At 36.7% G+C, this 22,947-nt stretch overlaps 1 protein-coding gene across 1 annotated transcript in view; it reads left to right on the forward strand.

Annotated features, from left to right (window-relative positions):
* The first annotated feature begins 1,018 nt into the window (after nt 1-1,018).
* The window catches only part of TRIP11 (thyroid hormone receptor interactor 11), a 32,453-nt gene continuing 10,524 nt past the window's right edge, over nt 1,019-22,947 (forward strand). Inside the window, exons 1-15 of the mRNA XM_061359902.1 lie at nt 1,019-1,489; nt 4,103-4,179; nt 5,288-5,398; nt 6,496-6,771; nt 7,604-7,672; nt 8,389-8,554; nt 10,233-10,598; nt 11,223-11,263; nt 12,277-12,483; nt 13,562-16,591; nt 19,527-19,667; nt 19,864-20,057; nt 21,583-21,746; nt 22,077-22,180; nt 22,520-22,619. Of these exons, the coding sequence (XP_061215886.1) occupies nt 1,351-1,489; nt 4,103-4,179; nt 5,288-5,398; nt 6,496-6,771; nt 7,604-7,672; nt 8,389-8,554; nt 10,233-10,598; nt 11,223-11,263; nt 12,277-12,483; nt 13,562-16,591; nt 19,527-19,667; nt 19,864-20,057; nt 21,583-21,746; nt 22,077-22,180; nt 22,520-22,619 (5,185 nt within the window). The 5' untranslated portion in view covers nt 1,019-1,350. The remainder of the gene's footprint in view (nt 1,490-4,102; nt 4,180-5,287; nt 5,399-6,495; nt 6,772-7,603; nt 7,673-8,388; nt 8,555-10,232; nt 10,599-11,222; nt 11,264-12,276; nt 12,484-13,561; nt 16,592-19,526; nt 19,668-19,863; nt 20,058-21,582; nt 21,747-22,076; nt 22,181-22,519; nt 22,620-22,947) is intronic.

Genomic DNA, 22,947 nt, shown 5'->3' on the forward strand with positions numbered 1-22,947 from the left:
GCTCCGCATAATGTACTCAACCTCAGAGTTGCCTCTTGAGTGACAGTTGGAGGTGAAGCTAAAAAGGCAATCCAGGATTGCAGGCCAGCTATGGACCCTTCAGTAAAGCCTTGCAAGATACCATTTGGGAAGTAACAAGCACGTTTTTCTATAGTGGCCTGGTAATGATTGTCAGCTTGTAGCTCCAGAGCATGTGGCTTGTGCTTGCTGCATTCTCAGTTGCTCTGTAGAGACTTCACCTGTGAAATGCTCTTTCTTCTCAGCTTCATTTCACCACTGATGTGGTGCTTTCATTATTAATTTTTTAATGTAGTTATTAATTTGAAATATATGAATAAGTTAGCTGCCCTTTATCTTCTTTCCAGTATTGGCAAATTTTTGTATCAGTATTGGTTTTACTGTTTTAATACTGCATTTTCTGTAACAGTGCACTACTCCTTGTAGTCCCTGTAATTTCAAAGATGTCATATGATCAAAACCAACAGGAATTTTGAATCAAACCAGTGTCGGGGTTGTGGCTGAAGTCCAACCAACAAACCATTGGTTCCACATCCAAAGTAGCAGCGGCCTCTTATTTCAGGAGCTTGCCTAAAACAAGTTCATACACGTCTCTACTCTTGTAGCAGTTGAGTATTGCATTTTGTTAATGACACATGACCCAAGTATGTGTTCGTGTTAGTCACAGGGCACTCCAAGTCGAGCGCCAAGCTTGGCTGACGTGTCGTTCCACGGGACAGACCGGCACAAAGCCCTGCGGTTCCCCCAGCCTCACTTTTACGCAGACTAGGATTGACTGATTTACTACGCGGAAGAGTCGCGCCGGCCGTACCTGTTGGAAGGGTGAACCCAGCGGCATAAGCTCGAACTCAACCCCATGGCTCTGGTTTTGTCCCCCTGAAACCAAACACGCTCCAACACCATCCTCCCCTAGCACCACTGCACGCCGGCAATTCACCCTCCCCCTCCGACTACCACAGGGTAAGCACCCCAGCTACTCCACCTCTATCCCGGCATCCTGCGCTGCCGCGCACGCGTCATTGCCGGCGCGCGGGCGCTCTAGCCGGCTGCTGTCGCTATTGATGGTGTTTTGGTGGGGGTGTCATGGCTGCCGCCGAGGTGGCAGAAGCAGGAGCCGCCGGGACGAGCCGTTGAGTTGGCTAGTGCTGGGAGGATGCGTGCGGCGCTGGCGGAGGGGTCACTGAGACCTCTCTGCTGAGTTGGCAGTAGGAGCCTTGTCCCTCCATAGCGAGGGGAAGGGAGCAGGAGGAGGTGATCGCCCCTGTTCCCGCGGGAGCCAGCTGCCAGCTGTGCGTGCCGCCTGCCCGGCAAGTGGCTAACTGAGCGGCGGTGATGGCGTCGTGGTTGGGCGGGCTGGGCTCGGGGCTGGGTCAGTCCCTGGGGCAGGTGGGGGGCAGCCTGTCTTCGCTCACCGGCCAGATCTCCAGCTTCACCAAGGACATTCTGTTGGAGGGCGTGGAGGAGGTGGGCGGTAAGTGCGGCTGAGGCGCTGGCCGGGGAGCAGCGGAGCGGGGAGTGTCCGTGTGTTTGTGTGTGGTTGCCGGGCTGGCCCTGTTCAGTGTGTACTCGCTAGGACAGGCCCGGTTTCGGGAGGGAGCCTTTGCTCCGGCCGCCGGTTAGCCCAGGGGTCGCCAGTGGCGGGGCCTACACCTGCCGGCCTGCCGGGAGCGAACTGAGCCGTCCCAGCACGCGGCGTGGTTCCTTTCGGGAGAGCTGCTGGCTGTGTTTTCGTTTAGTCAGCTCCCGTTGATCTCAGGATCTGGGATATAGGCAAACATATTCCCAGCCTATAATAGCAGAGGTTAACCATCTCTAGGTTTATTCTTCGGAAGTTTCTGACTTGCTTGAAGCATTATGTTGATCAGTAATGAAGGCACACAACACTCTAATTCCATTCTGTTTGCTCAGCTTATCTAAAATCCCATCTGATCAGCTTTTGGTGTGGGCTCATAAAACTGCAGAGGAATTTTTACACTGGTATGATCTAAGCCTGACGTGTCACATAAGCAAAGGTCCAGCCTTTATGATGTTCTTGTCTGTATTTCAGCTGGGGACAGAGAAACCTGTCAAGTTGTACCATTCTCCTGCAGTCAAGTAGAACATTGCCATGGTTTAATAGGGACAGGAAGCTAGGATAATGCATGTTTAAAACAGAAAGCTGGGACATTGGAGTAAGATTTGAGTAAAGTAACACTAAACTTATTCTAGACTGTAGTCTTTATATTTTTAAGAAACCTTTTTTGTTACAAGCTGTTGAATAAAGCTTTTGAATTTTATACTAAAGCAATTGTATAACATGGTAATAAATGTCAACAGTATTGTTTACCACCTTGAAATTATAACTTACTGAAAAATAAATTACTGCTCTTAAAGCAAATGTTAAGAACAGCAACCCCAAAGAACAGCTAGGACTTCTGAATACTCATCTTAAATGTGAAATTAAACAATTCAATTTTGTTTGCGATTTCGAACAAATTTAGATATAAGGAAGAAGTTCTTTACTGTGAGGGTGGTGACGCACTGGAACAGGTTGCCCAAAGAAGTGAATGCTCCATCCCTGTCAGTGTTCAAGGCCAGGTTGGACGGAGCCTTGGGCGACAAGGTTTAGTGTGAGGTGTCCCTGCCCATGGCAGGGGGGTTGGAACTAGGTGATCTTAAGGTCCTTTCCAACCCTAACTGTTCTATGATTCACAACTATGAAGCATTGCCAAAGTATTGTATCCGTCTTGTTGGCAAAATGATGCTCCTGGTCTCATTGATGGGGTTTTTTGGTATACAGGTGAAATGATACGAAGAGAGATAGTTGTTTGGATAACTGCAAGGTTACACTTTTCTGAAATACTTGCTTAGAATTATTTTATGTTTCAAAATCCCATATTAGTTTAGTTTGGAGACTTATTCTGTGCTGCTAAACTGTGTAGTCATCTAGTGTGTTTGGTTTGCCCTTTTAAAAGAGAAATTGAGATTCTGATTCACACATTTGTGCTTTAGTTTGTGTAAGAAGCATGTGCTGATGATGTTCATTAGTTACTTCCAGGTGTACTTGACTGCTAGATACTGCTGTAAATGGCTTCTGTTATTAAAAAATGTTTCCTAATTTTTAATATTATCCCTTACATCCACTGCTTTGACTGCCATTTGAACTGATGGTGGTGTTTGTGGGTTATAGACTTTTAACGTCTTCCATTTAGCAGTTTTCATGGAGAGATTATTGCTTCTGCAGCATTTGAGCTGCATCAATTTTAAATAGCATATAGGAAATTATGAAATACTGTATTTACTTAAAAATTATATTTACTTCAAATAACTGTCACGCTTGTTTTATAGTCAATCAAGGATGATTTCTCTTTAAAAAAAGGAAGTGTGGTATTTCTAGGCACTGAAATTTGGGCATGGGAGAAGTAAACATAGCCTGTTTGTGGAGGGTTGATCATCAACGGGAGAGTGTCCCAGGACAGAATTATGTGGATTTTGAGTTAGCTACACTGATATGACAGATAGTGTCACCTCTGTAAATGAAAGTGAGTCCTGTGGGGGATTTGTGCCTTAGTGAGGGAGGCAGGGATGATGTTTTGTTGTATGGGTTATTTTGTGGGTTTTAGGTTTGGGATTAGGTATTTTTTTTTTATTTTCTTTGTTTTGTTTTGTTTTCTGAAAATTTAGTTATTGTTGTGTCTGTTTTGTGGAACTAATTCTTGTTTTGAAACTTCACATGAGAATACTGAGAAATACACAACTGTCACATGGGGCAAAGTCCTATGTGAAAAACAGTTCAGTGACATGAAATAGTCAAGCAAAGACTTAATTTCCCTTATTTTAAATCTTAAATCTATACTTTTCTATTATCTTTGTGATCTGACTTAAAGTCTAGGTAAGAGAGAACTAAATTACACTCAAAAAGACTCAGGTTTGTGAAAAAGAATTCTGACAGTGTTCTGATAAGAGCAGCTTTTGATATTTACCTAGGAATGAGCATCAAAGCAGTGTAAAGTAAGACACTTGTTAATAACTATGCTCTTAATTGATGTGTATTTAACAGACTAAAAGTAGCTTAATAAAAATGAAAAATTTCACTTTCTTTCAGATGCAGCAACAGAACTCCATGTGTCCAATTCTAGACTCAGAGAAATAGAAAGTATTAGTGCAGCACAAAAGCTTGAAGTAAGAAATTTTGGAACACTACTGTAATTAAAACCAATAAATAACATTTGTTTCTTGTAAAATTGAAATACAGCACTGAATGTGCTTGTCTGGGTATATCTAGAAAAGAAGAGTGTCTGTGTTAGAATGTGACTTTTTATTTACTTTTTTTTGGGAGTGGGGGGAGACATCGCAGTTGGGGGCACATTTGCTTATTGGAGTATGTGTGTGATGCATGTTTTCATTTTTCACTAAGTGCTGCATCCTGCAACTGTTCCTACTTGCCATGGGCTTGGACTGCAGCAGTAGTCTTGGCTCTGAAAAGCTCATAAATGTGACAGTCTGAAGTTTCCATAAATTTTGGCATTTTTGTAGATGATCACATATAAAATCAGATCTAGAATGCCTGGTTATGTTGGAAGCATGTCTCCTGCAGCAGGCAGAAGACAGAGTGTATGTGCTCTCTGATGCAGTTCTATGCCCATGTTGTCCTGCTGTGTGTTGGTTTTGTCATAACTGTGGACCTAGTGTATGTTGGTTTTGACATAACTCTGAATGCATGTGCTCTCCCAAAACTGCTTAAAAATCCCATGTGCCCTTGAGGAAAGTGACTTAGTGTGCTTTTACAAATGACTTGTTGGTTTACAGCCATAAATAAAGTCATAAGACCAACAACTTCCATGTATGTCCTCAGCCCTCAAGAGCATTGAGAAGTTAATATAGTATTTTGGGGAAGTTCCTGCTTGTCCTTTTTTAGATTCTTGTCATTTGCTCTTGAAGAGTGTCAGAGAGAGAATACTGTATTGTGTGGATATTAACTCTGATTTCTGTTCTCTGGCTGTTCTTAAATACTACTGATGGGTTATGCTAAGATGTAATTCAGCCTTGAATTTTTCTTCTTGCATTTACCAAAAACCTTTTTCTGAAATGCCCTATGAAAATGGAAAGCTTGGACATGAATGTGATTTTGGACCACATTTGGTCCACACACTGTTGTTTGTGTGGTTTGAGTAAAATAACATGAGAAATGTGTATAATTTGATTTCTTTACTGTCCAGCAGATTTACACTTTTCTTATTCTGTAAGAACTGTTCCAAATCTGCCAACATTAATTTCTCATCTTTGCTAGAATGACAGACTGAAAAAAGTTTGTAGTGATTTAGAAGAAAAGCACGAAGCAGCAGAACTTCAAATAAAGCAGCTGTCTATAGAGTACCGAAATCAGCTTCAACAGAAAGAGGTAGGATACAGAGTGAAATATTTGAATAAATATGCCAAATAAGCTTGCATATTATGCTGTTTAATCTCTTTCTTATGGTATCTGTGCTCTTTCAGTGGAGGTATTGGTCACAGTTTCAGTTTCTTAGTTTGTTAATGTAGACACTGGGAGACTTAAGACATACACTGTTGACTTATGTGATGTAAGCAGATCTGCCAGGACAAAGTTGAGATGAGAAAACTCCAGGAATGTCATGCATATATCAATTTCTGGATTTTTCTGTGAGAAAGAACACTTAAAGTGCTTTGTATTTCTGATTCAGTTATCTTTAAGGAAGGCAACAGGAGCAAATTCTTATTTGAAACAGTTATATTGTCTGTAGGTACCATAATTATTTCTCTTAATTTATATAATTTCATGATCTGAGAAGTGTCCCTTTGTGATGGAAACATCAGCGGTATAGTCTGTTGTGTAACATGAGATTTCATAGCCTTTTAAATGAAGACAGTTGCCAGTATGCCTAGAATTACACAAAAGTTTTATTTCTGCTCTATTTATAAGTGCATGTGGGAACTAGGGGAAGAAGAATTTTGAGATGTATAGAATTCTGCGTATTAAATAGAGTAGCAGAGTTGTTATGAGAAGATTGCATGCAGCTAATTTCAGTTTGTTGGAAATAAGTAAATTTTCAATACATTACGTGTAAAAGAAATCAGATGTAATATAAATATGGGAGCATCACATATTGCTTAATTTTCATATTTGAATACCCTCATTAATTTTTTTTTTTTTCATCCTGACTCTTGCTATAGTACTTGAGTACCTTGGCTGCTGAAAAAAGAAAATCATCATTTTTACTGAAACTTCGCTTAACTGAAAACTGTTAAAACTTTTAGTATGTATCCACGTGGGAGATACTTTGTAAACATCAGCTAAGACTGATTTTCTCCATTAGGAGGGAGTTTGGGGTGTTTTTTTCCTTTTTGCTTTAGGGGAAGCAACCAGTTAATTGTGCTGGGGACAAGTTGTCTGGTTGGTTCACGTTTCATAAGATTATAAAAGGCAGAGTGTTTATTGTTATTCTTCCTGAAACAATACATTTTATTCTGTATTTTCAGGTGGAAATCAGCCATCTAAAAGCTAGACAGAATGCGCTGCAGGAGCAGCTGCAGAAAGTACAGACGGCTGCTCAGTCAGCACAGTTGGGAGCTGGTGTTTTACCACCAGCCACTACATCAGCTTCCTATGTTCCAGTGGTCAGACATTCGTCAAGTTTTGAAGGATATGACATGGATTTTGGAGATATAATCTGGTCACAGCAAGAAATAAACAGATTGTCCAATGAAGTTTCTAGGCTTGAATCTGAGGTTGATCACTGGAAGCAGATTGCACTGGCGAGTACTTCCTCTCTGTCTTACTCTCCACTCCAAACAAGTCTTTTCATTGAATTTGGTGGTTTTGGAATGGGTCTTCTGAAAGTTCATGCTGTACAATTTTTTAAAGCAATATGATTTAACGGAAAAGCTGAAACTTAATTATGTTTTCATCATTTTCATGCTGTCACATGGCTAGCATTCAGTTAATAACATTCATTGACTAACTTCCAAATGCCTCATGATGCTTTTATGCATAATTTGTCAAGTTAGGGAAGGGGCTTTATAAACATTTGCCTGTGCTACTTCAGGGTTTAATTTCTGCGCAGTCTTTCAGAAAATGATTTTCTTCTTCCTGGCTCTGATACTAACTATTTATTGATAGTATAATACTGTGATAGTTGAATATTTGCCTACTGGTTTTACTTACTCTTCTCTCAGTCCTTGTTATGTCAGTTGTAATTCATGATCTGCTGAGACAAGAAATAATATGGTCTTTCAAGCTGTTGTTGATATGAGTCATTGTTTTTCAAGCTATAGCCTCATTTCAGAGCTATACTTTTCTCATTTAGAAATATTCAAGTAAAATTAAGAAACCCTGTTATATTATTAGGTGCAGCAACACCCACTACCACAAACTTTTACATATTTCCATATAACAATAATAATAAAAATCAGTGGAAAATAAAAAAGTTTCAATTAAAATGTCTTTTTTAATCAAACTTACTGTAAATTTTAATTTTTCTTCACATTCCCTTTGTTTTTCTACTTTGAGTATCAATAGAGGAAACACATGAAAAATACGCCTATTTATCACAATTTTCACATGGATATGTGATTTTTCTTTTCTCAGTCTTCCAAAGTGCAAGGGACAAATGATGCTGAACAAAGTGAAATATGCAAACTGCAAAATATTGTTAAGGTAATATGACAACTTTGACAAACTAGTCTTACACTTTATTCTTGATGGTTTTGCATATGATTACATGACTTATGAATACAGTTAAAATGTTTACAACACGCACACTTAAATTTTCTCAATTAAAAACATATGTGGGCTTGTAATACCACAGTAACATTTCGGTCAGCAATACAATATTTAAAAAGTTATTCTGAGAAAGGGTATTTCTGTGAACTTGTTGAATATAGTACGTAAGCTTAAAAGAATTACATTGGTATTTATGAGGGCAAATCACTTTTGGAAACTGTTGATGACTGACTTATGAGATACACAAAATAATTTCTTCTCCCTTCTCAGAAGCATCTTAACTTTTTCTCATTGAAGATGTAGAATATGCATTTGCCTGACATCCTTAAAAGTTGCTAGAAATGTGTCCTACTGTATCCGCGTCCTGTGAAAAAGTTGTAATCTCTCTACTTTAGTTTAGTATTTGCTGTTTTGTGGAGCATGCTGTTGTGTGGAGCATACTGTTGTGTAAATGTATTTTTAAAAGGAATGTCTTTTGTTGGTTTGGGGTTTTTTTAGACATGTTAAAAGACAAGAAATGTGACTTCTGTGAGGAATCCTTTAATAAATCTTTAATTTTACTAAGGAAAATTTTTATTTCTTTTAAATTTTTTCCTTTTTAAGCTTCTGTACTGTATTTTACCATTCTATTTTTCTAATTATACTTTTAGGAGCTCAAACGGAATTTAAGTCAAGAAATAGATGAACATCAACATGAACTTTCAGTGTTGCAGGATGCACACAAGCAAAAGCTAGTAGAGATAACTCGTCGACACCGAGAAGAGCTCAGTGAATATGAAGAGCGAATTGAAGAACTTGAGAATCAGTTACAGCAAGGTCTTTCTTACCACATGCTTTCTTTTTTTAACGTACAGTGAATTTTGGTTAAAGCATCAAATTTGTATGTAATGATGTAATAGATATCAAATACATGATGTTCAGGAATTTGATTTTCAACTTTATGTCGTCTTGATGTTTAAGGTATCTTAGTATCTTATATTCACTGTTGCTGGCTTGAACACTGGAATGCTGGCATTTTATCTTCTGATGTATGTCAGTCTAGAGGGTCATTTTCTATACATGTCAAATATTGTGCTCCAAACCCTACACTTCCTGTGTTGGGTTTTTTTTTTAGCCTTACACTTAATGTATATGTGGGCAAGATAGACAGAGTTGAAAGCAAGAAAGTCTTAGCACAGGAGTAATTTTGATGAGAAGTACTATGTAGCAGTTCAGTTGCTTGACAAAAGTTTCAGACTGAGGTAAGGACCACACTTCAGTCTGCGGTGTGACTAGATTGTAGCAGCTTAGTAGTTCTCACAAGGTGCTTTTTCTTGTCTTGTAGGTTATTTCATATTCCATAAAAATAGTTATGTAAGATTTCCTTTAGAGGCTTCCTTGTGTAAATATGTAATATTTGCCTGGAAACTTCTGTTTTATTATGTGTTAAAGCTTGGACTTCTGAAGAGTATATATTCTGCTTTTGGAAAGAGAGATCCATTCCCTTCTTGGAAAGAAGGGAAATATTTTGACAGCCTCTTAATGCCTAAAGTAGTACTGATAGAGAATTTATTTCTTAAAATCACGTGCCTGTTAAGATCTAATCTGTCTTTTACTGTGTGTACATACACCAACAGGACTAATTTAATGAAGTTAAAGGGAGGAATCCCATATCTTTTGCATTACAAGTCATCTGTAAAATAAATACTGCTCACAGCTTTTGAAGCTTTAAGAGTATTGAATTTTTTTTTATCATTTTGTTGGTCTGTTTGACATCATTATACAGACTGGGGCAGGAGGAAATGTTTGAGCTGCGATGAAGTGAATTCACAAGCAGCGTGCTTTCATTTAGCTTTTTTTCCTGTAATTTCTGATTATCCTTTTTTATACTCCAACTTTTCTAGAAGTTACATTGTGATAATGTGGTAGATGTCTGAAAACATCAATTCTGCAAAATGAGATTTTCTTAAAGTAAAAAAATCTGTGCATCATTTAGCAAATGATATACTAATATGTAGCAAATAGTTCTCTATAACAACCATTCAACAAACCTTTGAAATTTAATTAAAATATTAAGAGAGATTTTGCATCAGGCTAAATTAGATGGGGTTTGATTAAATTATTCTTAGAAAATTAAGAAATTCTGAATCGCAGTATAATAATTGTGTCATCTCCCCACCAGAGGAATGGGGGTCAAGTATGTTTTAATTAAATGGCAAAACATACACTGTTCACAACACTTTAAGTTTTAAAATTATTTCAGCAATAAATACTACACAGGGATGTGCAAGTATTTGAAAAGCTGCATACCAAGCCAGTAGTATGTATAGCCCTGCTTCAAATCCTTATTCTATTTATGTAAGCTTTCTGTTGATGGTGATTATCAAGTCTTTGGTTTAGATATCTCCCTCTGTCAGGAGAAGAGGTAGAAGAAGAGACTCTTAAGCAAAAGATATGCAGTGCTGCTGGTTTTGGTTAATAGTTAAAATGGCTAACAATCTTTTTTGCTTTTTAGATGGTGTGAGCACTGATGCCATGGGTGGCTCTAAAATTAGTGAACAGAAAAAAAATGCTCGGAGTCTCGAAGGAGGAAAAATAGAAGAGTTGGAGGTTGTAAAGGACCAAGAGGATGAAATAAGAAAATTAAATCACAAATTGTCTTCTGCTATAGAAGAAAACAAAATTCTTCTGAAAGAGCAAGAATTGGCAAAAGCAGAAAATATCCAAATAATGCAAGAATATGAAAATCTTAAGTCTGAATTTAGCAAGCTTCAAACTGCTGTTGCAGAGCAAGATGCCCTCCTGAAAGAACAAGACAAGAAGCTCCAATCAAAAACGTCATTACCAGAGGATATTGTCAGACTACAGCAAGCACTGTTGGGTACTAAGATGATGATTATTTTATTTTTAATATAATTATTTTTAGTAAACCTTCACAGGTTTTCACTTTTAAATCTCAGATTTTACTTTAAGAATTTGGAACTTAGTATGATAATATATATCTTTTGAAAGCTACTGCTTTAGAAAAGGGTTTTCTGCTGAGGTAAGGCTAAGCTGAAAAGGAGACACAACGGGAGCTAGCATGACTGATTATCATAGGGTTTTCTGATTAGGTAAGTAACAACAAGAAGTTTCTTGTTTAAATTCTAGAAGTACAATTTTGGTAAAGACGATCTGTTGCTAATATCTTCTCCCTAAAGTAACACTGAAACTTCTCTGTTTAAGAAGTGTATCTGTATGTAGAAAATCTTTTAATATTGCATAATTGATGCACTGTAGTGCCAGAGTCATCCTAATGTGGACTCAGTAGTAAAAGTAATGCTCTACTTTGTGGTAGTGGTTGATGGTGCGTTTCAATCTACAGCACTGATGATTATCATCTCAAAATACTGTGAAACTATTTTCTTCTAAGCAGCAGAGTGTTGTTGGGGCAAGGTGGGAGAATTGTTTTTGTTGTTATTTGGAAAGTGGTAAAATTCTGTATTTATTTTTTTTTCCTTTATAGAAGCAGAAAATGAAATAGCAAGGCTTTCAAGTTTAAATCAGGTAAAGCAATTTCTAAATTAAGCCAACAAAGTTTGTGTAAACAGTGATGGAAAACATGTTCTAGCACTATACATTTTTTGGAGCACTTCTACATTAATAACCTTGTAATCAAGGAAATAATTGTAGATTAATTCTGGAATTCCACATGGAATTGATAGAAATGACACATTTTGATTTGTGAAACTCCATAGTTTCTCTGTTAAAGAAAACTAGATTTCCACCTATCCGTTGCTACTTAGGCTGCTGTAACATAAATTTTAAAAGTATTAATAGTATATTCTGTAAAATTTGTCACTTTTCACCTGTTTGGCCTATTCCAGTTTTGATACTATCAGCTTTAAAAAACTGTTGTCAGCTGTAAAATGCTTCTGTCCTTACATGTAGTACTCTAATAATAGTACATTCCATCTTACTGATCAAGTTAAGCAGTGGAACATACAGTCTCTGGAGCACACCTTTAGAGTTTGGCAAGGTTTGACTTAGTCTTTTATAAATTCAGGCTTGAGAGATTTGGCTTAGTTTATTTTGTATCCAGTAGCATTTCTCAACTGGGGCCTTCTGTGTTTTGCATGTGTTGAAGAGTTCCCATGGCATTTTTCATAAGCATGTTATTCAGGTGTCCTTTATTAAAACTTCCTGTCTCCCTGTGCAGCATGCTACATATGTAGAGTATATCTTGGATGTATAGTAATTTATCCCAGCTGTGGATCCATGCCTCAGGGATGGATATAACTTTGCTTGCCAGATGGTGGCTTTTTGTGCAGAAGCTAGTAAATTACAGTCCTGAACTCAGTGATGAGAAAATAAATGTCTATGTGTGAATGGTAGAGACAAATCCTTCCTGATTAAGAATTTTTAAGTGGCATAATATTAATGTAGGCCTAAAGATTCTATCAAAAAAAGGGCATATTTTAATTGTTGAAGGGGGGAAAATAAACAGTTTCAGATCTGAAGAGGTTATAAGTTTCACCAAGGTAAAGTCTAATATTTAGATTATTTTTTTTTAACTTAAGGAAGGACTTGAGAAGGAACTGACAAGTTCACAACATAAAACTGAGAATATTCTTTCTGCATATGCTGAAGATCAAAATTCAGAATTAAGTCAGTTAAGACAAGATCTGGAAAGGAAAGAACATGAATTAAATGAAAGTATTGCTGAAAGAGAAACATTAATAGTGGAGCTGGAAGAACTAGACAAGCAGAATCAAGAAGCTACTCAGGTAACAAACACTGCGACTATTTATTTAACTGCTAAAATATTTAGATTTGTGCATGTTGGTCTTTCGAGTTGATCTTTGAACGTAGATAACAGGGAAATAGAAGTTATTCTCCGAGGCTTAAAAAGAATATTGGGACCATCTTAATTCAAAATTTTAAAGTGCAAGAAACCCACTTATTATGGATGAAGAAATAACATGGTGCGTGAGCTGTCCGTAACGGATGTCACTTCCCAAAGTCCAGTTAAATGTTACTTAATTTTTCACTTCACAGGACTTTTGACAGATCTTATCCTGCTAATATTTAGACCTCTGTCTTATGACAGTATGCATAACATGAGTTATTTTTAAAAACTTTTTCCATGTATTATTTTTAATTATATTGAATAATTAAGTTACTTTATTACAGGTTCTTTCAAATACGAGCATGTGTGGGGCAAAATGTGTGGGGCACTCACTATAACCAAAATGGAATGTTAACCTTTTTGTCACTCTTCTGATATGTTGGACCTGTAAACATCCAGTTGCAAGCCATGTGTTTTCAGTACTGGTTTACTTTATGGAATTACACGTTACATTTTTTATCCTATGAAATGAATCCCAGCAAATGTGTTTAAAATTAAGCATGAATAAGAAATTGAAAATAGAATATAGGAACAAGCATTCTCTTCTGTAATTTGTTATTTTAAATTTAGTGCCGCCCTGGTTTTAAGGAATGGGTATATGCTGTGTCCCCATTCCAACTGCCCTGGCAAATTCTGATGGTTCTTTTTCTTAGGTAACTCTCTTTTTGTTCCTTGTTTTAAGTGGTTAGGGGTTTTGTTCTCAATGAAGTGTAATCTATTCCTATTTGATACGTGTTTTTAATTAAGTTAGCATTGACTAGTTGATTATACTTGCCACCTGTCCTTGGCAACTAGGAAACAGTTCTGCTTCCTCTCGGGTGTGGGGTTTTGGTGGTTTTTTTTTGTTTGTGGGTTGTGGTGGGTTTTTTTTTCTTTTAGTGTTCAGATGATGAAAATGCATACATGGTTCAGCTGGTTCTCCTTTCCTAATGAGTTCTTGTCTATGTACATTTCAGCATGTGATTACACTGAAAGAGCAGCTGTCAAAGCACCACATGGAAACTGATAGTATCATCAACCAGCTGAAACTTGACTTAGAATTTGAAAGAAATAAATTATCAGAATTAGAAATGGAGAAGATGGAAACTATTAAGGAGTTAGATATTCAGAAAGATAAACTAAGCCAATGTTCATATGCACTTAATGATTTGCATTTAAGTAAGCAGCAGCTTCAAGATCATATTAAAGATCTTCAGGAGCAATTAAGGAAAGCCCAGGACTGTAATTTTCATCACAAAAAAGAGGTTGGAGAATTGCAGCAGAGGCTAAAAGAAAGAGAGGAGGAAGTTTCTATATCTTTGAGCAAGTTAAGAGAGAAAAGTAATCAGGAATCTAAGTACACTTTTCAAGAGCTGATTCTGAAAGAAAGAGAAGTAGAAATTGCAAAACTACAGAATGACATTTCACAAAATAAACAACTGAATGAAGAATTAAAGAAAGCTCTGTCAGATCTCAGAGCAGAAAATGGAAAGCTGATGGCATCCACTGAAGAACTGAAACAGGAGTTAAATAGTGCCATTTCTGAGAAAAATAAAGTTTACTTGGAAAAAGACACTGTTGTGGAGGCCTTGAAAATGGAAAAAAGACAGTTGGAGACTGAATTAAACCAGGCAGAGAAGAGGCTTTTGGAACAAGCACATAAGTATAAGCAGACTATTGAGGAATTATCACAAGCACGGAGTATGGATACCACTGCGTTGCAGCTTGAACATGAGCGCCTAGTTAAATGCAATCAAGAGAAAGACTTTAAGATTGCTGAACTTAAAAGGAGCATTGAGCAGATGGAAACTGACCATCAAGAAACAAAAGAAATGTTGACTACTAGCTTAGGAGGACAAAAGCAGTTGACAGAACTCATTAAAGAAAAGGAGATATTTATTGAAAAATTTAAAAATCAAGCCTTGCAAGTGAAGCAGGAACTTGAGGAATATATGAAAGTTTCAAAAAAGCAGGATGTCTTAAAACACAGCTTGGAGGAAAAAGACAGAAGTCTTGCAGTCATGAAGGAAGAAAATAACCATTTGAAAGAAGAACTGGAACGCCTTAAGGATCAGCAAAGCAGATCTGTGCCTGTGGTTGAGCCTAAAACTTTAGATATTATTATTGAACTTGAAAGTGAGGTAACACAGTTAAAAGTAATAAAGAATAATCTTGAAGAAGAAATAGAAGTTCTCAAAAAAACAATAGAAGATCAGAACCAAACAACAGTGCAACTTCAGGAGTCTTTGCAGGAGCAAAGAAAGGAAATAGATGAGTCTAAATTTCAGTGTGAGCAAATGAATGTCACACATGAAAGACTTTCTTTAGAGAAAGATGAGGAAATTAAAAAATTACAGAAAACAATTGAACAAATTAGAACTCAGTTACACAAAGAGAGACAAATTATTCAGACGGATTCCTCTGATCTCTTTCAGGAAACCAAAGTTCAGACTCTTAATGGAGAAAATGGAAATGAAAAGCATGACTTATCTAAAGCTGAAATTGAAAGACTGGTAAAAGGTATCAAAGAAAGGGAGATGGAGATTAAGATTCTAAATGAAAAGAATGTTTCTCTGAGTCAACAAATTGATCAGTTGTGTAAGGATGAAGTTGGCAAACTTACTCGTATAATTCAAGAGAAAGATTTAGAAATACAAGCTCTCAATGCTAGAGTTTCCTCAGCTTCCTCTAGGCAGGATGTTCTTTGTCTTCAGCAGCAGCTGCAAGCTTATGTTCTGGAAAGAGAACAAGTACTAGCGGTTCTAAGTGAAAAGACAAGAGAAAACAGCCAGTTAAAAACAGAGTATCGTAATATCATGGATATGGTTGCTGCTAAAGAAGCAGCTTTGGTAAGGCTGCAAGAGGAGAATAAAAAGTTATCTGATAGATCTGAAAACAGCAGTCAAGACATGTCTAGAGAAACTATTCAGAATTTATCCCGTATCATTCGAGAAAAAGATATTGAAATAGATGCTCTAAGTCAAAAATGTCAAACCTTATTGACTGTCTTGCAGACATCCAGTACAGGTACTGACAACGGATCAGGAGGTGTTAACAGTAACCAGTTTGAGGAACTTCTACAAGAACGCGATAAATTAAAACAGCAAGTAAAGAAGATGGAGGAGTGGAAGCAACAAGTAATAACCACAGTTCAGAACATGCAGCATGAGTCAGCTCATCTCCAAGAAGAGTTACACAAGCTTCAAGCACAGATTTCAGTTGAAAGTGATAGTAATTCAAAGTTGCAGGTGGATTATAATGGCTTGATTCAGAGTTATGAACAAAATGAGAAAAAGCTGAAAAGTTTTAGTCAGGAATTAGCACAAGTTCAGCACAGCATAGGACAGCTTTATAACGCCAAGGATCTTCTCCTAAGTAAACTTGATTTGGTAACACCATCTGTGACAATGGCTTCCACTGTTTCACAGCTTTCAGGCATACAGCACAGTGCTCCGGAACTACTCAGTGACGAGGCTAAACTCCTTCAAAATGAGTTGGAACAACTGAAACAGAAGTTGCAAGAGAAAGAGTCAACTATTAGAACTCTTCAGGAAAACAATCAACGACTATCTGATTCTGTGGCTACAGCATCAGAGATTGAAAGAAAGAATCAAGAAGGAACTGAGTCGGAGATGAGGCAGATCAAAGAAAAACATGATGTCTTACAGAAATCACTTAGGGAAAAAGACATATTAATTAAATCGAAAAGTGACCAGTTACTTTCTGTCAGTGAAAATCTTAGTAATAAAGAGAATGAAAATGAGCTTTTGAAGCAAGCTGTGACTAATCTTAAAGAACGAAATTTGATTTTAGAAATGGATATTAGAAAACTGAAAGAAGAAAATGAAAAAATAGTTGCACAGTCCAGGGAAAAAGAAACAGAATTCCGAGCACTTCAGGAGACTAATATGCAATTTTCAATGATGCTGAAAGAGAAAGAGTTTGAGTCTCACTCAATGAAGGAAAAAGCTCTTGCTTTTGAGAAGCTGCTGAAAGAAAAAGAACAGGTATGTGCCTTCGTATTTATGAATGTTTTTCAAAATTAGTGACATGGTAATGCATTTTTGTGTATATGTAGCCATCAAGTATTTGCCTTAAATCTGTTTGTGACTCCCTACTGCATTACAGTACAACAAAAATCCTTACCCCTGCAAAGTTAAGAAATTGTCAGCAGGTGAGTGGTTTACAGTATTACCTGTTAACTGTGCAGCCATAAACAGCTTTTATTTCATTTACTTGGTAATTGCTCATTTACTGAGCAGCTGCTTAATATTATGCTTTGGCCCTGTTCATGAAGTGCCCTATATTATTTTTACTGTATGGTGCTCCAACTTCTGCAAGGTTGGCTAGCTGAACTTATTTTCCTGTGTGCTTTCCTCTAGTGTTTGTTATTCCAATGTGGTTGCTTCACAGCATCCCTGTGAGGTGAATGGACTTCTGTATCTTGCTTTTATGGCTACAGGTGAAGAAAAAAAGATGAAAGATCAGATAAGCTAAATTAGTAATTTCTTCTATACAATTTGACAAATGGAAATACTGACACTTTTTTCAAAATGTTTATTCAGAGAAACGTTGCAGTGGCTTGTAAATCACCTTGTATGTAATTTGAAGAAGAATCCCTTTTAAAAGAGGCAAGAATTATGTGGCCTCATTGATACACAGGTCAACAGCATGTTGTGTGATTTACTGCCCCGGAGTTAACAAGTAATTTGTCAGTTGCCATTTCTTTTTGAGAAACAGGTGTTAGGTACAGTGCCAAAGTCTTTCTGTAGTTTAACAAACACTTGACAGCAGAACTTCAGGATGTAGATGCTCTGAGAGTATGTCTTGGTGGGAGACTTTTCTGGTAATTAATTCCAAACAGATGATTTTCTTTTTTTTTGTTTCCTCTGTACTGCTCAGGTCTCCTTCATCTTGGTGATTCTGGTTTCTGTTCTTCAGTCTTCTCTTACAGTTGTCCCCCTCCATGCATTCTGTTCTTAGTATCCCTCTGGCTTTTAGCCTACCTTCCCATTTTCTGAAGTTACGAGCATTGCCCATTATCAGAGAGTGGTATTTATGCAAACCATTGCTAAGTACCTTGGCATTAGTTTTCCCCCCACTATAATTAAAAATATAATTGCTGTAATTTAAATTACAATTAATATCATTATTATGTTTTTAAATATAATTAAAATTAATAGAATGGTTTTGGCTGAAAGGAGCCTTAATGATCATCTAGTTCCAACCCCCTGCCATGGGCAGGTACATCTTCCACTAGACCAGGCTTCTCAAAGCCTTGTCCAGCCTGTCCTTGTACACTGCCAGGTATGGGGCAGCCATAATTTCTCTGGGTAAACCTGTTCCAGTGCCTCACCACACTCACGTCTCTGAAACTTTTTCAAATTGCCAACTAAATCTGCAGTATAATGAGTTTGAAAAGCAAAATATGAATTACATTTAACAATACATGTGTTTTTAAATTTGTCATTTTTAAGGCTCAACTTAGACCTAATATGAGTTGAAAACCAGGATTTTTTGTTGTGAGAAGTTTGCCTTAGGACAGTTGTTTAGCTCGTAGTAGATGTTTTCCTATCCTGTTCTAAAGAAATACTATGGAATTACAATGCAAATTTTTATTGTCTCAAAGTACAGTGATGTTTTGACAAGTGGCTTTGAATTACCATTGGAAATTTTAACATTCATCAGTCTTTCCATATAAAGCATACTAATACTTTACAAATTAACACTCTTATTATTTTGTTGGTTTGTTTTTTTGTTTGTATTGGGGTTTTTGTGTGTTTTTTTGCGGGGTGGGGGGGGTTGTGGGTTTTTGTTTGTTTTTTTTTTTTTTTATTCTAACTCCTAGAAATTTGTATTGTCTGGCTAGGTTCTCTGTGTTGCATGTGTTTTGGCCTGCAGTTTCACTCAGTGGTGGTTTAGGCTTTCAGTTTCACAAGCATGTTACATTTGTCTGGATGTTTTTCTTGCACAGGTCAGAGAAGTTCCTGTTACACACTTTGTGATCACCATGAAGAATTAGAAAATATAGTATCAAAACAGTTTTGTATTTTATGTGTGCGTGTCAAGATAACGTGACATTAAAAGAGAATGTCTGCCTGCAGGTTTATGGTTCTAGGGCAAAAAGAATTTTACTGTCCTCAGCTTGATTAATAAAACAGATAATTGAAGCTACTAAATATTAGTGATGAAAACAGAGATTTGCATACTTTTATCCAGCATATTCAGTATGCATTCAAAACAACATGAGACAAAAGGTAACGAGCATGCTGACAAGTTTTCAGTAACTGAAAATGTGCTCATGTGTACATGTCAATTCTGTGTAACTGACATACTTGCAGTTCTTTATATGTCTATGTGAAGTTGTAAACTGCATGTGAGAGCATTATTCATTGAAATTTGACATCTGAAAACATGTTGAACATTGTTATGATTCACTGAAGGCTAATCTTCAGGAGTGAGGTCACCCTATAGTTTATTTTTTTAAGATTTCTTTATGTGTTAAGTTGTGTAAGTACAGGCAAGTTGACCTGCCTAGGGTGATGCTTTACACGTGCATGGCCTAATAAATGGGTATCACAACTAACAGATTTCAAACACCAGGGGGAAAAGTGAAACTTTCAAGTATACAAGTGGCTGAAACACTATATACATAATACATATCTCATCTAAAGATAAGTTAGGTATCAGTTTGTTTGCAGCAGTCAGTTAAGACAGTGCTTCTGTATAGTGTCTTTTAACGATAACTTTGTCTTGTAATATGTGAGTGAAATAACTTCAAAATAATATTTTCCCCGAATGTTGTTTTGTGTTGTAGGACCATGAGCATCCTGCCCTTTTCCTTCTTAGATCAGTATTGTCTTTAAGCTCTTTTGGGCAAAGACTGTATCTCCTTTGGTAAAACTTTGCTGTGCTTGAAATGCATATTTGTGTCTTCAACAGGGCAAGACAGGAGAATTGAATCAACTGTTAAATGAAGTTAAATCAATGCAAGAAAAGGCTGTTACTTTTCAGCAAGAAAGAGACCAAGTCATGGTAGCACTCAAACAGAAGCAAATGGAGAGTAGTGCCCTGCAGAGTGAGGTAAACCACCAAATAATTTACAGTTGCAAGAAATAAAAGAAAAATATTTTCTGTATTATTTTTGATAACAATCACTTGTAAAAAAAATTTAAAATCTGTACATGTGCGCTGTGCTTCCATGAGCATGTTTTATGTTTGCTTAAATAACTGTTATGAAAGATGATAGTATGAGCAACTTAAGGTATGTTGTACATAGTTACAGCATTTGCGTGAGAAAGAGCAGCGCCTAAATCAGGAGCTGGAGAGGTTACGCAATCACCTTCTAGAGATGGAAGACTCCTACACGCGAGAAGCTTTAGCTGCGGAAGACAGAGAGGTCAAGCTAAGAAAGAAAGTTTTGACTTTGGAAGAAAAACTCGTGTCCTCATCTACTGCGGTGGAGAATGCCAGGTAGTCTTTTAATTTGTACAGCAGTAGCATTAGCTGTAGAATACCACAGTTAGCTAGACTGGTACTTGATGGCTGTATTTTACAAAATTACCATTCTATAGCATGCTAAGTACTTGAGAAAACAAAAAGATAAGAACTTTCATTACTCTAAATCAGAAAGGTGATATGAAATCTACTTGACTGCTATTGAGATTTTAAGGAAGTACTTGTCCTTTCAGTAGCAACTATTGAAATCTCACATGTATGACTGTGCTTAGAACTAGAAACAGCAAAAATTCCTCAGCCCATCAATCTAGTTGTCTGTTAAAGAAGATGGACTTAACTTTCTTTTTCAAGTCAAGGCTTCATTCAGTTTGAACTAGTTTTATTTTATGCAGTTCACTGCACAGATGTGATTGTCATGGTTTGTGAATTGCTTTTGAGACAAGTACACATATTTTATACCTGAAACCATGGAAGGTATATACTGCTGTAAGATTTTTTTTCTTTTTTTAGCCTGTGTAAAGTAAGATGCATTGAAGTTCTCACAGGTAAAACCTGGAAGGCTAGAGCCAATTGTGATTATGGCAGATAAGTAAAACACCAGAATTTTCAGCCAGAACAATGAAAACCCAAGTATTAAAATTAACGAATGCTTATCTTGGCTGTTTTAATACTGTTTTATTTAAAGGAATGTTGGTTACTTCAGGCGCCAGAATGCTTTTTTGATCTTGTCAAAATGGAACAGGTTTTTTAATCAAAAAGTAAAAAAAAAAAGAAAAAAAAAGTATGTGTGTAGCTAAAGTCTTCATGTACTTAAGGTGGATTCCACTCTTCGCATTCTCAGTAGATTCTGAGTTGAGCAGACTTTGTTGTGAAAAACTGTGGAGAAATGGAAGAGTTGGGAGAAGGCTGTGTAAAAAACGTTCATCAGAATGTTTCTTAATTCTTCATCAAACTTGTTAAATAACTTTTAAGAAAAATAGCTTATATGCCATCTGATAGGTACTCTTTCAAAAGACTAGCATAGGAGTAAGTCAGGTTCATAATACCTTTGCATAAGAGGAATTGAAATGGAGCATTCAGTCATCAGTATGGAACGAGATATACTGAGTTCTTGGAGACTGACTTTAAAAGTAAAAATTGGTAGAAAGACCTATTGATTCATCTAGAAATTGAAGCAGATAATTGGCAAGATATGGAGGGTTTTTTTGTTTAAGATAAGATAATGTTACAATAATGAGTAACAAAGAGTACATTTTTCTTTTTCTAATGCACTTCAAACAATAATAGGGGTGTTTTATTGTAAAAGATCTCATTACCAGACTTATTTTAAATCTTTTGTTAGTTGGTGGGATTTTTTTTATTTGGTTGGTTTGATTTGGGGTTTGTTTTTTTTTTTGTTTGTTTTTCAAAGAGGGACTGGCAAACAAAAATTGCCTTCATTTTTATAAATTGAGCTGAAAAAGGTAGGGTATTTTTGCTGGGATTTAATTTTCTCTGACTTCTGTTGTCTTAATAAATAATGTATTTTATTTTCACGAAGTCATCAAGCTAGTCTGCAAGTTGAATCTTTGCAAGAGCAATTAAACCTGGTTTCCAAGCAGAGAGATGAAACTATGCTACAGCTCACCATCTCACAAGACCAAGTGAAGCAGTATGCATTGTCACTAGCCAACCTGCAGATGGTACTAGAGCAATTCCAACAGGGTAAGTTTTGTCAAGAAGTAGCAAAGATTGCAGCAAGTATTTTTCAACTGGCATAGTTACCATATTGTGATGCTTTTTAAATATTAGTTACCTGGTTTCTTTTTTGATAGCTTGAATTTCAGAATCTGATGTCTGTTAAAAAATTTGTAAGGAAACAGTTCTGGCCCTGTGAAAACTGGTGGTCAGTGTCCCATTTAAGAAATTTGAATTCCACCTCTACCTCATGAAGGCCAGGGTTGATAATCCTGAGGTTTTTGCAGTCACGTATCTCGGAGTTACATGCTGTGAATTAAGATTTTCTTGTTTGGCTTTGTATTTTTAACCCTTTAGAAGAAAAAGCTATGTATTCAGCAGAGCTGGAGAAACACAAGAAACAGGCTGAAGAATGGAGGAAAAAAGCTGAAAACTTAGAAGAAAAAGTTGTATCACTACAGGTGGGCTGAATAATGAAATTGAACTGTATGAAACTGAATGCTAATTCTTAAATGATTTTTTTTTGTTTTTAACTGCTGTGTTGAGTGTAACTGTCTAAGAATGCATTAAGTTATGTGATTATTCTCTCTTCCTTTGAGGAGAGGGGGGCACTAAAAGGTTAGCTAAGTAGCATTCCTCTGCTGAGCATCAGTTTTCTGGGGATGTTTACAACCCAGTTATTCTAAAGAACAAATGATGTAAGTCTCTGCTCTGTTATGTTTTATTTATGTTGTATTAGCGTAATTGTGTTAATGAACTCCCTTGCTTCTCTTTTTGTCTCTTTCCTGCCCTCTATTCAGGAAAGTTTAGGAGAGGCAAATGCTGCACTGGATGCAGCATCAAGGCTTACTGAGCAGCTTGACATCAAAGAGGAGGAGATTGAAGAACTCAAGAAAGAAGGTAACTACTTCTTTTACATTCCAGTCAGCTCAGGAGACAATATAGTATTCCTAGAAACTTACTGAAATTCATCTCCTATGAGGAAAAGAGTAATTCTGTGCCATCTTTAGAGGTTTTTGCTGTTTATAAAGCAAAGTTGAAGAAGTATGCTTACCTTCTATTAGGGACCTGTCTCAAACAAAAGTCCTATATGGTTGTAGGTTTTTTTGTTCCTCTCTCCTCCCCCCCAGTACCAAGGCCCTTAAAATAGCAATTAAAAAAAAGTCATCTTAATATGTGTGTATAATACCAAATGTTGTCAGACTTTCCCAAGTAACTAACTACCCTA

The sequence above is a fragment of the Neopsephotus bourkii genome, unplaced genomic scaffold, assembly GCF_033783945.1.
Source record: "Neopsephotus bourkii isolate Nb327-2 ecotype Australia unplaced genomic scaffold, CSIRO-AGI_Nbou_v1 NB_998, whole genome shotgun sequence".
NCBI classification, from domain to species: domain Eukaryota; kingdom Metazoa; phylum Chordata; class Aves; order Psittaciformes; family Psittacidae; genus Neopsephotus; species Neopsephotus bourkii.